Below are 15,536 nucleotides of genomic sequence, written 5' to 3'. Positions count from 1 at the left end.
CTGTGACATCACTGTGTGTATTATCCCTGTACTGTGACATCACTGTGTGTATTATCCCTGTGCTGTGACATCACTGTGTGCATTATCCCTGTACTGTGACATCACTGTGTTTATTATCTCTGTACTGTGACATCACTGTGTATTATCCCTATACTGTGACATCACTGTTTGTATTATCCCTGTACTGTGACATCACTGTATGTATTATCCCTGTACTGTGACATCACTGTGTGTATTATCCCTGTACTGTGACATCACTGTGTGTATTATCCCTGTACTGTGACATCACTGTGTTTATTATCTCTATGCTGTGTCACTGTGTGTATTATCTCTGTACTGTGACATCACTGTGTGTATTATCCCTGTACTGTGACATCACTGTGTGTATTATCCCTGTACTGTGACATCACTATGTGTATTATCCCTGTACTGTGACATCACTGTGTTTATCTCTATGCTGTGTCACTGTGTGTATTATCCCTGTACTGTGACATCACTGTGTGTATTATCCCTGTACTGTGACATCACTGTGTGTATTATTCCTGTTCTGTGACATCACTGTGTGTATTATTCCTGTACTGTGACATCACTGTGTGTATTATCCCTGTACTGTGACATCGCTGTGTGTATTATTCCTGTACTGTGACATCACTGTGTTTATTATCCCTGTACTGTGACATCACTGTGTTTATTATCTCTGTACTTTGACATCACTGTGTGTATTATCCATATACTGTGACATCACTGTCTGTATTATCCCTGTACTGTGACATCACTGTGTATATTATCCCTGTACTGTGACATCACTGTGTGTATTATCTCTGTACTATGACATCACTGTGTGTATTATCCCTGTACTGTGACATCACTGTGTGTATTATCCCCGAACTGTGACATCACTGTGTGTATTATCCCTGAACTGTGACATCACTGTGTGTATTATCCCTGTACTCTGACATCACTGTGTGTATTATCCCTGTACTGTGACATCATTGTGTGTATTATCCCTGTACTGTGACATCACTATGTGTATTATCCCTGTACTGTGACATCACTATGTGTATTATCCCTATACTGTAACATCACTATGTGTATTATCCCTGTACTGTGACATCATTGTGTGTATTATCTCTGTACTATGACATCACTGTGTGTATTATCCCTGTACTGTGACATCACTGTGTATTATCCCCGAACTGTGACATCACTGTGTGTATTATCCCTGAACTGTGACATCACTGTGTGTATTATCCCTGTACTCTGACATCACTGTGTGTATTATCCCTGTACTGTGACATCATTGTGTGTATTATCCCTGTACTGTGACATCACTGTGTGTATTATCCCTGTACTGTGACATCACTATGTATATTATCCCTATACTGTAACATCACTATGTGTATTATCCCTGTACTGTGACATCACTATGTGTATTATCCCTGTACTGTGACATCACTATGTGTATGATCCCTATACTGTAACATCACTGTGTGTATTATCCCTGTACTGTGACATCATTGTGTGTATTATCTCTGTACTGTGACATCACTACGTGTATTATCTCTGCACTGTGATATCACTGTGTGTATTATCTCTGCACTGTGATATCACTGTGTGTATTATCTCTGCACTGTGACATCACTGTGTGTATTATCCCTGTACTGTGACATCACTATGTGTATTATCCCTGTACTGTGATATCACTGTGTGTATTATCCCTGTACTGTGATATCACTGTGTGTATTATCCCTATACTGTAACATCACTGTGTGTATTATCTCTGCACTGTGATATCACTGTGTGTATTATCTCTGCACTGTGATATCACTGTGTGTATTATCTCTGCACTGTGATATCACTGTGCGTATTATCCCTGTACTGTGACATCACTGTGCGTATTATCCCTGTACTGTGACATCACTGTGTGTATTATCTCTGTACTGTGACATCACTGTGTGTATTATCCCTGTACTGTGACATCACTGTGTGTATTATCTCTGCACTGTGATATCACTGTGTTTATTATCCCTGTACTGTGATATCACTGTGTTTATTATCCCTGTACTGTGACATCACTGTGTGTATTATCCCTGTACTGTGACATCACTGTGTGTATTATCTCTGCACTGTGGCATCACTGTGTGTATTATCCCTGTACTGTGACATCACTGTGTGTATTATCTCTGCACTGTGACATCACTGTGTGTATTATCCCTGTACTGTGATATCACTGTGTTTATTATCCCTGTACTGTGACATCACTGTGTTTATTATCCCTGTACTGTGATATCACTGTGTTTATTATCCCTGTACTGTGACATCACTGTGTGTATTATCCCTGTACTGTGACATCACTGTGTGTATTATCTCTGCACTGTGACATCACTGTGTGTATTATCCCTGTACTGTGACATCACTGTGTGTATTATCTCTGCACTGTGACATCACTGTGTTTATTATCCCTGTACTGTGATATCACTGTGTTTATTATCCCTGTACTGTGACATCACTGTCTGTATTATCCCTATACTGTAACATCACTGGGTATATTATCTCAGCACTGTGACATCACTGTATTCTCTCTGCACTGTGATATCACTGTGTGCATTACACCTGTTGTTAATCACAGTGGAGTGAAACCTAATTCCAGGTTTTGCTGTGGCTCCCTATGGTTAGATGTTACATTCCTCCCTTCCTCTGATTGTGTCCCTCTGCATTGTTTCATAAACTGTAAAATAATTTCACTGGAAAATCTGTCCCCTATTAGTAGAACATTCTGTGGAGCGCTACAATTAACATGTAAAACAAACATGGCACGTTGGCGTAGAACTCGCTGGTGGTAGATATTTTGGGACGCATGCGTTCTAATAGAAATCAATCAAGCTATGTATATTTATTTAGACTTACGATTTGGCTGAAAGTTTCAGGTCAGGAATGCACATATTGTCTTCTCCGCAGTCCACAAGAATGTGAGCCTGAGATTGGGGAAGACAAAAGACAATGACAACTTTTTAGAACATTTTTTTTTATTTTTTGTTCATGTTATTGAATAAAATTTGTTGTTTTCAAATCATCGAGCTCTTCTCATCTCCAAAAATGTTACCTTTTGTCAATTCTTAAAACAAAATGAGAAATTTGAGCTAACATTTTCTTGATCTCGAAACATCAAATGTATTTTACGCAGTTCCACACTGGTGCAGAGAAATTGTCACCATTCAGATCACAAGGGACCATTTCCTAGGAAGCTAATTAACCTATCAAGATGTAGAGTGTGAGAAGAAACCACAAAATGGGGCGGAAATCCACGCGGACCCGGGAAAAAATACAAACTCTATGGATCTTGCCCTCGGTTGGATTTGAACCCAGGAACAGAGACACCTTAAAGCAGATTTTGTATTAGCTTTGCTATATTATGTTAATATTGTCTACAACATATAGTATCAATGATAGATTCAGCTTCGCTTTACAATTTACCTTTTTTTATAAAAAGTGTGCATGGACATAATATGGAAGAACGATGGGGTGACTATAATAACTATGAGTCTGTCATTGACTTATATATCCAATAGGAGGCAGGAGCAAGCTAGCTTTCTTCTTCTTGGAGCAGAACTAATTTGCATACTTTTTTTCCCAAGGAGCATTGCATGTCCTAAAAGTCTCTCTAAGCCAGCTAGTGATCTCCAGAAGAAGAAGTAATATCTTCTAGGGCTCCATAAAGGGCTTCTCATTAACTCCCGAATAGCTGACTGTGGATGTATATCTTTTCATTTTTGGAAAATACTCTGGTTTGACTTAACCCCTTAGTGACCAATAGACGTCTTTTTACTGACCTGCGATATAAGAGACTAGCGTTCCCCGACAGGTGACTATCCTGTAGCTGTCACCTGTACACTACAGCTGACAACTTGCGTTGGCACCGACCATGGACATTTAACCCCATAGATTCTGCTGTCAAGAGTGACTACAGAATCTAAATAGTTAACAGAGTGTGAGGTCTCCCTCTTTAACCCCATTGGCACCCTGAGATCTTGAGTGTGTGGTCCTGATGTTTGCCATGGCAGGTAAATAATGGCATTAGAGTCTGCCAGCCATAGCGGCCTGTTCAGAAGTTATCAAAATTTAGGTTGTAAAAATAAACTTTTTCATTCTTGTCATGCCACTTTCCATTACTTCCTGAAAAGAACCAGAAGGGTTAATGAACTACCTGAAAGCAATTTTAAATACATTGAGGGGTGCAGTTTTTGAAAATGGTATGACTTTTGTGTGGTTTCCAACATATAAGACCCCCAAAGTCACTTCAAAACTAAACAGGTCCCTATAAGAATAAGTTTTGTAAATTTCCTTGAAAAAATGAAAAGTTACTGCTACATTTTTAAACTTTCTAAAATGCTAAAAATAAAACAACACTTTACAAATGGGGCTGATGTAAAGCAGACATGAGGGAAATGTTATTTATTAATGTTTTGTGTGGTATGACTATTGGGGCTATTGGGATTAAAGGGATAGTCATTCAAAGTTTGAAAATTGCAATTTTTAAAACATTTTTGTCAAATTTCTGATATTTTTTTTATAAATAAACGCAAAACATATCAACCTAAATTGACCAATATCATAAAGTATAATGTGTCACAAAAAACAGTCTTAAAATCAATGGATATGTTGAAGCGTTCCAGAGTTATTACTACATAAAGTGACACTGGTCAGATTTCAAAAAATTGGTCCAATCACTAAGGGGTTAAAGGGGTTGTCCAGTCTTAAACTAAAAGTCTGCAGCCATTCTATGTGACTTCACACTACACGCTGTCAGGATTCTCTGCTGCCGGTGGCGGGCATGTGACTGCAAATATGTGTTATGCATACTCTTGGCAACATTCCAACTAGACTGTTTCTGGTCTCACTCAATACACTTACATTGATCTGGGCTGCACCCATCTAGGCGGAATGTGACCGGGAATATGCATATCTCATACCTGCGGTCTCTTGATCGCTGCTCTGGGCACCGGATAATTCTCACAGTGCGCAGTGTGTGGGATGTGAGGACTCACAAGTCTGAAGTCTCATAGAGTGACTGCAGACTTGTAGTTTAAAGACTGGGCAACCACTTTAAAATATGCAACAAATCTTTAAAAATGGGTGGCTATGGGATATAGGGTAGCTATCTTCCCTAGAAGGCACTAGAGACAGCTTTCCTCCTAAAAGCCATCATACACATTAGACTAAAGTCAGCCAAATAGCGGGATTGTCTGAGAGATTGTCTCAATCTCCTCTGACAGCTGATATTGGGGGAGAAAAGGAGCCCTCCACTGGAATTTCAATAACCGATCCTCTCTATTCGGGAAAGATAAGCTTCTATCGGAAGGGCTCTCTCATAGAAAACACAGGAGCACTTGACCAAGCCGAACGTTCCTGTATATGGAGGAGTCAGTAGAAATGTCACGGGTGTATCAGGTTTGACAGACAGTCATTCTGGATCCAGCAGTAGAAGGTAGCTGCGCTTGGCCTTGCAGACACCTTCTTGATCCTTTCATCATCCCTCCCTCTCTAGGACCCAGCGGTGATCTCCACCTTCTGCTGCTAATTAACACACCCTTGCTGGATCTTTAAATACTCTCAGTTTCTCCAGAGAGTCGCTGGTAATAGAGTAAATTCCTCTGTTCAGGTCCGGAGTTCTAGCAGTTGGCTAGATTCTTCTTGGAGTTCCTTTGTGGATTGTGGTCGTGATGTGATCTTTCTGGTATCTTCTCATCCCTTGTTTGTCTTTAGTTGAAGTGGAGGCTGACTAGTGCTCACCCCTCCCCCTCCCTTCCTAGGGCCTAGCTCTAGGGACAGCCAGGGCTAAGGTATCCTGCTCGGCGATAGGTGCAGAACCTATTTAGGGACGATAGGGGAGTCAGGGTGTTGTTAGATCTGCCTAGGGGTCTCCACTCTCCCTTTCCCTAGTTGCTGGGCTTCTCCCTTTTCCCGTCGTCGTACGCTGGATCCTTCCCATACCTAGCATGACAAGAGATAGCTGTACGTTGAATGTTAGTTTGACCAACAGCTATCTATAATGTATGGGGGTCTTTCAGTAGCGTAGCTCCCGGGAGACGGCAGAGGGTGCAGTTGTCCCTGGCCCCGCGCTCAGAGGGGTCCACCTGGAGCTGGCTGCCCTTAACTGATCAGTGGGCACTGCGTGCCAATATAGTCTAGCCCTCCGGTAGTGCAGGGAGACACAATCCACTTGCTCTACCGCTTTCCGTTCTGTAAACCGCAGGTCACTTTAAGCTTGTGGGCTACAGAATGGCCGAGGTGCACACGCACAGGATGTTAGAGTCCCAGCTCTGTGACATCTTTGCACCGTGCCGAGACTCTTACGTTCGGTGTGTTCGTTGACACTGACAGCACGTTGCATTGCTGCTGGACTCGTCAGGATCCTGGATTAGGTGAATATATGATTTTGTTTTTAATTAAAACTTGTGGTGTGATGTGGGGCCATCTTACATTATAGAGACTAATACAGGGGCCATTATACAGCTCGGGGACTATTGCAGGGGCCATTATACAGTTTAGGGACTAATGTGGGGGCCATTATATAGCTTGGGGACAAAAGTTGAGACATTATACAGTTTGATGACTAATGCAGGGGACATTATACAGCTATAGGTCTAACGTAGGGGCCATTATACAGCTTGGGGACTAATGCGGGGGCCATTATACAGTATAGGAACTAATGTGGGGGCCATTATACAGTTTGGGGGCTAATGCCAGGGCCATTCTACAGTCTGAGGGATACTTTGGGGGTCATTATACTGTGTTTTGGGAGAGCTGTGAGCCCAAATACTGTGTATAGGGGAACTGTGGGTCCATTTATACTGTATATAGTGGAGCTGTGGACCCACTATACTGTGTATAGCTGAGCTGTGGGACCACCATACTGTGTATAGTGGAGCTGTGGGCCCATCATACTGTGTATAGCGGAGCTGTGGGACCACCATACTGTGTATAGCGGATCTTTTGGCCCATCATACTGTGTATATTGGCGCTGTGGGCCCATCATACTGTGTATAGTGGAGCTGTGGGCCCATCATACTGTGTATAGTGGAGCTGTGGGCCCATCATACTGTGTATAGCAGAAGCTGTGGGTCCATTATACTGTGTAGAGGGCAGTTGTGAGAACATCATATTGTGTATAGAGGAGCTGTGGGTGCATTATACTGTGTATAAGGGAGCTATGTACCCATCATAATGTATATAGAGGAACTGTACATTGGGGGACTCAGAGGACATTATTAGATGTTAACTGGGCACTTAAGAAGCATTATTGTTATAGGGGCATTCAGAGTATTGTGGTCGTCAAATGTGCACGGGAGGCATTATTACTTTCTAGGGGAAAAATGTGGACACTGTTTACTAGGGCACTTGCACAGGGCATTAATATTTTTTAGGGGGTAATTTTACCATCTAGCGGGCACAAACGAGGCATTTACTACGTAAGGGGCATTATTATGTGGGGCAGTAAGAGGAGCGCTGTTTTTGTACCACACAGCAGGTGCAGTAATAGGGTCACATACAGCAGCAGCAGCTTAGTATTGGGGTATCAGCTGGATGAGGAGGTTGTGCAGGTTGGGAAAAGATGTGGACGGTGCTGGAAATGTGTGAAGTCAGATGTGTCTTTGTTGTAATCTATGCAGCAGAGCCCTGGCTGGAGAGGTTGTCATGTCGGTCTGGGCCAGATGGAAAACACAGGAAAAGTGAACGACTCCATAAGAAATAACATCAGCTGTAAATCACCATCTATAACTGTACTGTAATCTCTTACTGTATGTCACCATATGGAGGTAATATGCTTGTTGGTCTTTGTAGAGATTTTTTTCCAGTAACAGTGCGGTCATCTACTGAGGTTCCCTTATACTCACAATTAGAGTGTGCTACTGTAGCTGTAATCAGGGTTACCGGTTAAGGGCCCACTCAGAATTTTTGCCTCCCTTGAGTTGAACCCCTAGCTACGCCTCTGGGGTCTTTAAATATAATATCAAAAAGGGGAAAAGGGAAAGGGTGTGAATATATAATTTAAAAAACAAATACTTTATTGGAAAATATTAAAATAAATAAGTAGATATTGCTCATGCATCTACAGATGTATATAGGTGACCATCATATATATTTTAGACGGTAACCAACTAATTGACCCGGTTACATAGTGTGTTGGAATTCATTATTGGGAATGCCAAACCCAGTCCCTTTAAATAGTTGGGTTATGGCTGTATATTGTACATAGAATTCCCAGTAAGTAGATAGTAGAGGTTATCCCTATTGTGCAAATGTCATACAAAAATAGTTATATCACCTGTGGGTCCAATATGACAACAGACGTAATCATTTCGGTCCCATGTATGGCAGGATAATCGCCACAGTAATACCCACAAGTGAAGCACCTATATTATCAACTATATAAGAGAACTATTATTATGGTTGTAAATATATGAGTATAGGTGCTCAATGATTATATACATAGGGTTTGTTTTATGACATGAGCCAGTGCGGTAACAGGTTAAGCAGTGTGACTGCACTACCGCATGTATCATGTGTCAGCATAACTAAGCTAAAACAGCTGATCACCGCCGGTGAGTGGCAATCACCTGGCTACAGGCCATTAAGAGGTGGTGATATAGTGTCGGGGTAAGGGGTGGTCCGTAATGTAACGGACGACTCCATACACTCTTGATACCGCTGCCCTCACATGCGGTCGGCGTGCCCGACTCGCACAGCTGATCACTGTAGCTGAGGACACTCGCTCCGGCGGCTATTAAATTAAAGGCACCGCGGCTACATGCACTATCTCGGGGCTATTCATTTTTCCCTCCAGACACTACTAATATAACTCGGGACAGAGTCCCTGACGCGCGTTTCGCCAGTATACCGGCTTTTTCTAAGGTGGTGTACATCTGTGAATATAGGTCTGATGAGATTTGACTTTGCTTTAGGTCTTTAAATATAATACACCTGTCATGTACAGTATCTGCAGCAGCGAAAAGGCAGTGGATGACCGAAAACAAGGTGGTGAGGGATCAGATGGTAGCCAGAAGTTATTTCATGAAACTCTATTCACACAGTGCAGTTTTTAAGGGTATGCCCGCCGCCGTTTATGAGACCTGGGCACCTTGGTGACAATATTGCCCTGGAAACCAGGTATTTAGAAGGAATTATAATCAGAACATACCTGCTGCTGTAATTTTGCTTCTTTATAGAGATTTAATATTGGTTTTAGATCCTGTTCGCCGAGGAAGACAGATTCATGTAAGCTGTAATTTAAGTTGACCGTGATTGGAGTCAGCTTATCGCGAAATTCCGATTCTTCCTGCGGGAAAATAGGAAGTCAATAAAAAATATTTATACTTGGGACAAAGGAATAAAAGCTGATCTGGAGTAGGGTTGAAGTTCTGCTCCATACCATGTTCATATCCGGCGCCCCAGGAGCTGATATCGGCTGAACAGTGGTGGTCCCCGGTGATCTGGTCATTAATATCAATGAAATGGAAAATCTCTTTATGGAGTCTGGTCTGGGCTCCAAATTTATAGGTCAGGTTGTCTGGGGTCTCTCACTGAGTTAAGGGTGCTGGACTTGGGTCTCAATTTATATATGGGTTTGCTATGAAGTCTTAATTTATCCAGGGGTCTAGTCTTGGATCTGAGTTTACTTAGTTCGGGGGTGTAAATTAATTTTATGGTTGGCTTTAAGGTCTGAATTAATTTCTTTGCTCTAGTTTAGGGTTAGGGCATTGATCTGACTTCAGTCAGTGTATGGTCATCTGGGGTCTGCAATTGAATTATAGGATCTGGTCTTAAAGGGCTTTTCCCATGAACAAAGTACAATTTCATTTAATAGATGTTGGAATAATAATACATTCCACAACTGGATGTGTTTAAATAAAATGTTCCTGTGCTGAGATAATCTTATGAATGTGCCCCTGCTGTGTACTGTGTAATGGCTGTGTCTGACCGTACAGGAACATGGTCTGATCATACCGCAGCTCCTGGACAGGGGGGGAAGGAAAAGAGCATACAGACAGGACAGCATGGGATCACAGCTGATTCTTTCTGTGAGGCAAAACATTTCCCTGCCTGTTTTTAAGCAATGTTTTACTTCAAAGAAAGAAAAGGCTGTGATCCTGTGCTGTAATGTCTGTATACTCTCCCCCGCCCAGGAGATGTGGTATGATCAGACCATGTTCCTGCACGGTCACACACAGCCATTACACAGTACACAGCAGGGGCACATTTATAAGATTATCTCAGCACAGGAACATTTTTTTTAAACATATCCAATTGTGAAAGTTATTATCATTCCAAGATCTATTGATTAAAATGTTGAATAAAATTTACTTTGTTTGTGGGAAAACCCCTTTAACCCCTTTCCAGCCCAAGACGTACTAATACGTATCCTTGCCCTGGGCCTTATGGGCCAGATATGTATTAGTACGCCCTCGCGATTTCACCCGCACACAGGCTGTGCAGGCGCGATCGCCGCCGGGTGTCAGCTGATTGTCACAGCTGACACCTGGTGCTATGTGCAGGGAACAGTCCTGCATCGCTCCCTGCACATTAATCCCCGAAATGCTGCGACCGAAGTCGATCGCAACATTCCGGGAGCAAGGGGAGGTAAGCGCCAATACTTACCTCCCCTCCGGCGTCCCGTGGCTTCTCACTCCGGTCTCGGATGTTGTCATGGTGACCCGATGTCATCATGACAACACCCAGGTCAGCAGGATGCAAGAAGTTATTTTGGTAATGCGCAGTGCGAGACCAAAGTAACTTCTCCCTGTGCAGCGCTGACAGGCTGTATAGCACAGGGATGGTGCTGCATTCCTGTGCTATATAGCCAATCAGAATGTAAAAAGTGAAAGTCCCATAGTGGGACAATGTGTAAAAGTAATAAAAATGTCAGAAAGTGAAAAAAAAAAATTGTAAAAATATAAAAAAACAAAAAGGAAAAAAAAATAATACCAAAAAAATAAAAATATATTGTACCCATAAATAAATAATCTTATGAAAGAAAAAAATAAACCAATAAAAGTACACATATTTGGTATCGCCGCGTCCAGAACAACCTGACCTATAAAACTGTCCCACTAGTTAACCCCTTTAGTGAACACGGTAAAAAAAAAACGATGCTTTATCATTATACTGCCAAACAAAAAATGGAATAAAACACGATCAAAATAATGAATGTCAATAAAAATGGTACCGCTGAAAACTACATCTTGTCCCGCAAAAAACAAGCCACCATACAGCTCCAATGGCCAAAAAATAAAAAAGTTATAGCTTTCAGAATAAAGCTCTACAAAAAAATTATTATTTCTAGAAAATCGTTTTTATTGTGTAAAAGCGGCAAAACATAAAAAAGATATAAATGTGGTACCGCTGTAAAAGTACTGACCCGAAGAATAAAGCTGCCTTATCAATTTTACCACACACGGAACGGCACAAAAAAAAAAAAATTCCTGAATTGTTGTTTTTTGTTTATTCTGCCTCCAAAAAATCTGAATAGAAAGCGATCAGCAAATGTCACGTGTCCGAAAATGGTACCAATAAAAACGTAGACTTGTCCCGCAAAAAACAAGCCATCACATGACTCTGTCAGACGAAATATGGCAAAATTATAGCTCTCAAAATATGGCGATGCAAAAACTAGTCTTTGCAAAAAAAAGGGTTTTTTTAGTGTGTGACAGCTGTCAATCATAAAAACCCGATATGATTCGAGTATCACTGTAATCGCACCGACCCGAAGAATAAAGTCGTCTAATCACTTATACAGCACGAGGAACGGCGTAAAAAATAAATTCTAGGGTTAGGGTTATGCTAGGGTTAGGGTTGTATTAGGGCTGGGGTTGTATTAGGGTTGGGGTTGGGCTAGGGTTGGGGTTGTATTAGGATTGGGGTTGTATTAGAGTTGGGGTTGTATTAGGGTTGCAGTTAGGGTTGTGTTGGGGCTGGGATTTTTTCAGACGTAAAGAAAAAAAATGACGAAGATATGGCGACTGGTGTGGCGCAGGTGCTCGCTACTTTAGTTTGCATCGGGTGCTCGGGTATGCACCGAGTATCGTGGGTGCTCGAGTGACATGCTCGAGTCTCCACCCCACATGTTTTGCAGCTGTTATACAGCCAAAAAAACCTTGCGGGAATTGCCTGCCATGCAAGAGCAATCCCCGCATGTTTTTCTTTTGGGTGTCTAATAACCGTGAAACATGTGGGAGGGGACTCGAGCATGTCACTCCATCACCTGTGATACTTGGTGCATACCTGAGTACCCGATGCAAACTCAAGTAGCGAGCACTTGCACTCAAGACTAATGACAACTTATTCAATACGATGACCAAATGTTATCAAATTCTGTGCCGTACCTCTGGGTTCAAAATGTTCACTATACCCCTTGATAAAATCCTTGTGGGGTGTAGTTTCCAAAATGGTGTCACTTGTGGGGGGTTTCCATTGTTTAGGCACATCAGGGGCTCTCCAAAAGCAACATGGCGTCCGCTAATTATTCAAGAAAATTTTACATTCAAAAAGTCAAATGGCGCTCCTTCCCTTCCGAACCCTGCCGTACGCCCAAACAGTGGTTTTCCCCCACATATGGGGTATTGGAGTGCTCAGGAGAAATTGCACAACAAATTTTGGGGTCCATTTTTTCCTGTTACCCTTGCAAAAATAAAAAAAATTGGGGTCTAAAGTAACATTTTTGTGAAAAAAAAAAAAAGTTAATTTTTTTCTTCCACATTCCAAAAATTCCTGTGAAGCACCTGAAGGGTTAATAAACTTCTTGAATTTGGTTTTGAACACCTTGAGGGGTGCAGTTTTTAGAATGGTGTTACTTTTGGGTATTTTCTGTCATAAAGGCCCCTCAAAGTCACTTCATATGTAATGTGGTCCCTAAAAAAATGGTTTTGTAAATTTTTTTGTAAAAATTAGAAATCGCTGGTCAACTTTTAACCCTTATAACTTCCTAACAAAAAAAATTTTGGTTCCAAAATTGTGCTGATGTAAAGTAGACATGTGGGAAATGTTATTTATTAACTATTTTGTGTGACATATCTCTCTGATTTAAGGGGAAATTCAAAGTTTGAAAATTGCAAAATTTTCGCCAAATTCTGTTTTTTCACAAATAAAGGCAAGTCATATTGAAGAAATGTTACCACTATCATGAAGTACAATATGTCACAAAGGAATAATCTCAGAATCAGGGGGATCTGTTGAAGCATTCCAGAGTAATTACCTCATAAAGTGACAGTGGTCAGAATTGTAAAAATTGGCCTAGTCGTGCAAACCACCCTTGGGGGTAAAGGGGTTAAGTCTGAATTTATTTATGGTTCTGGCATGGGGTCTGACTTTATTTAAGGGCCTGGTTTGAATTTATTTGCGGCTCATTCACTTTAATCAAGCAGACGTGCATTATCAGATACAACTCATGGACAGATAGCTGTAGCGGCGTTTTTGGAAGAAAGACGCAATTTTTTTCCAATCTTGGACAGCCCCCTTAAACAGGCCATTGATGATAGATCATCAGATCCATAAATATCTGCACATCACATCACTTACTCGGAGATACACAACGAAGTCCAGACACAGTTTTCCGGTGTCCTTCCCCAAGATCATAGTAAACGAGTGTTGCGCGGTGCCGTAGTCACGGAAGAGAGTCCTCTTCACCGCTCCCTTCTGTTTTAGCCAGTCCAGCTCCAGGTTCGCTTTCATCGCTATCGGTGAAGACATAGTACAGCAATTATTTATGTTACGGGGACATGATCCTGTAATCCAGGGAATTTGGGTCTGGAGGCTTTGAATGTGAACGGAGCATAAGACATGAACGAAAATAAAGCAATTTACTTTTGTAATTGAAGCAAAACATTTTTTTTTTGCTTTGCATTGGAGGATTATTTAGATAAAACTTAGTAACGAGAGCCAATATAAACCAGGGAAAGCGGATCTTCATTACTTTGTCTGCTTGTTGTTATTATGACAAAGATGCCGGAGCTGATTTTCGGAGATGTCTCACAATTCAGACAGGCCGCTGTTTATATCCCGGCCTTAGCCTGATGAAAGGAGCGTCACGATGGACAAGAACAACAATTCCATACAAAGAACTAAATAAATAATCACAGCGGTGGCCGAACTTGAGCAATTACTTGTTCATGAATCATCTATGGTAGTTTTGTGATTTTTTCCTTCTAAAAAAAAAAAACGTTGAACTATTTTTAATATGATTTGTAGATGCAATTCACGAAGCTGAATCTTTTTCCCCTGGACTTAAAGAGGTATTCCCATGCCCAAGATCCAATCCCAATATGTAGTAGGTGTAATAATAATAATATTAGCAAATACCACCAATTAGACCTGTAGTATAGTTTCTCTGATTCGCAATGTCTCTTTCCTCATGTGCAGGGCATTGCAGGACCTTAGGTATCCATGGTTACATCCACTGATAAAGTGACAGCTAGTTGCTAGTGGTCATAACCATGGATACCTAAGGTCCTGCAATGCCTGCACATGAGGAAAAAGACATAGTGAATCCAAAAAACTATACTACATTTATAATTGGAAGTATTTGCTAATATTAATATCATTACACCTACTTCATATTGGGATAGGATCTTGGAGATGGGAATACACCCTTAAGGGGGTTATGCTGGTGGTGAGACTGAGCGGCCATGTGACTGCAAGTATGCAATATTCATGCTCTCGGCCACATACCGACCAGAAGTGTGCTACATCGCTCAGTTTGCTTGTATTGAGCGAGGCTATGCACGTCTAGTCTGAATGGTGCCTGACGTTTGAATAGAACATATTTGGGTCACAAGACCTCTCAGTCTCACTGCTGGCACCTGAGAATCCTCACAGTGCACAAAAAGCCTAGACAACTCCTTTAAGGGGAGTGTGTCAGCCCAAATTGCCAGTATACGCTACACCCATAGCCTTGTGGGTGATGTAGCCCATATAAAAAAAGGCATCTTTAGTCTAACCACTGTCTCTGTTATGCAGAAACTGAAGTTTAATCAAATATGCTAATCAGGGTACGTGGTGCACCCTGGGAGTGGCCAAGAGGCTCAGTGCAGCATTCTGCCCACTGGTTTTCCATGTCTCCTCCGCCCTCACTGGTGATTGACAGGATTGGCCTGCCTGAGCTTTCTCAGCAGACAGTGCTCGCTCCAGGCAAGCAAGTGCTGTCAATCACCAGTGAGGGAGGCAGGGACATGCAAAACCAGTGGGCGGAACAGTGCACTGAGGTTCTTGGTCACACCCAGGTTGCACCAAGTACACTAATTAGCATTCAGTTTCAGCAAAATTGAGGCCACGATTAGAATCCTAAAGTTGCGATTTTTCCAGCAGATATATCCCCTACAAGCTCGTTTGCTTAGTTTATATTGTCAGTTTGGGTTGACAGACTCCATTTAAAGAATTATTCTCAATGCTTAAATATATCCCCTATCAATAGGATATTTAATAACTTGTGGACGGGTGGGGGTCTGAGAGCTGAGACCCCCACTGATCCCGAGAATGGAGCGGTG

At 41.7% G+C, this 15,536-nt stretch overlaps 1 protein-coding gene across 1 annotated transcript in view; it reads right to left on the bottom strand.

The window, feature by feature from the left end:
• Positions 1 to 15,536, bottom strand: part of ITGA8 (integrin subunit alpha 8) — a 244,324-nt gene that overhangs the window by 95,034 nt on the left and 133,754 nt on the right. The window contains exons 17-19 of the mRNA XM_073677424.1: positions 13,573 to 13,727; positions 9,200 to 9,337; positions 2,908 to 2,975 (exon numbers count right to left, since the gene is read on the bottom strand). Of these exons, the coding sequence (XP_073533525.1) occupies positions 2,908 to 2,975; positions 9,200 to 9,337; positions 13,573 to 13,727 (361 nt within the window). The remainder of the gene's footprint in view (positions 1 to 2,907; positions 2,976 to 9,199; positions 9,338 to 13,572; positions 13,728 to 15,536) is intronic.

This window comes from Phyllobates terribilis, unplaced genomic scaffold, assembly GCF_046119375.1.
Source record: "Phyllobates terribilis strain yellow unplaced genomic scaffold, ASM4611937v1 Scaffold_4__5_contigs__length_816908805, whole genome shotgun sequence".
Classification (NCBI taxonomy): Eukaryota; Metazoa; Chordata; class Amphibia; order Anura; family Dendrobatidae; genus Phyllobates; species Phyllobates terribilis.
Note: the sequence above shows the minus strand (reverse complement) of the source record. Positions and strands in the feature narration are given on the sequence as shown.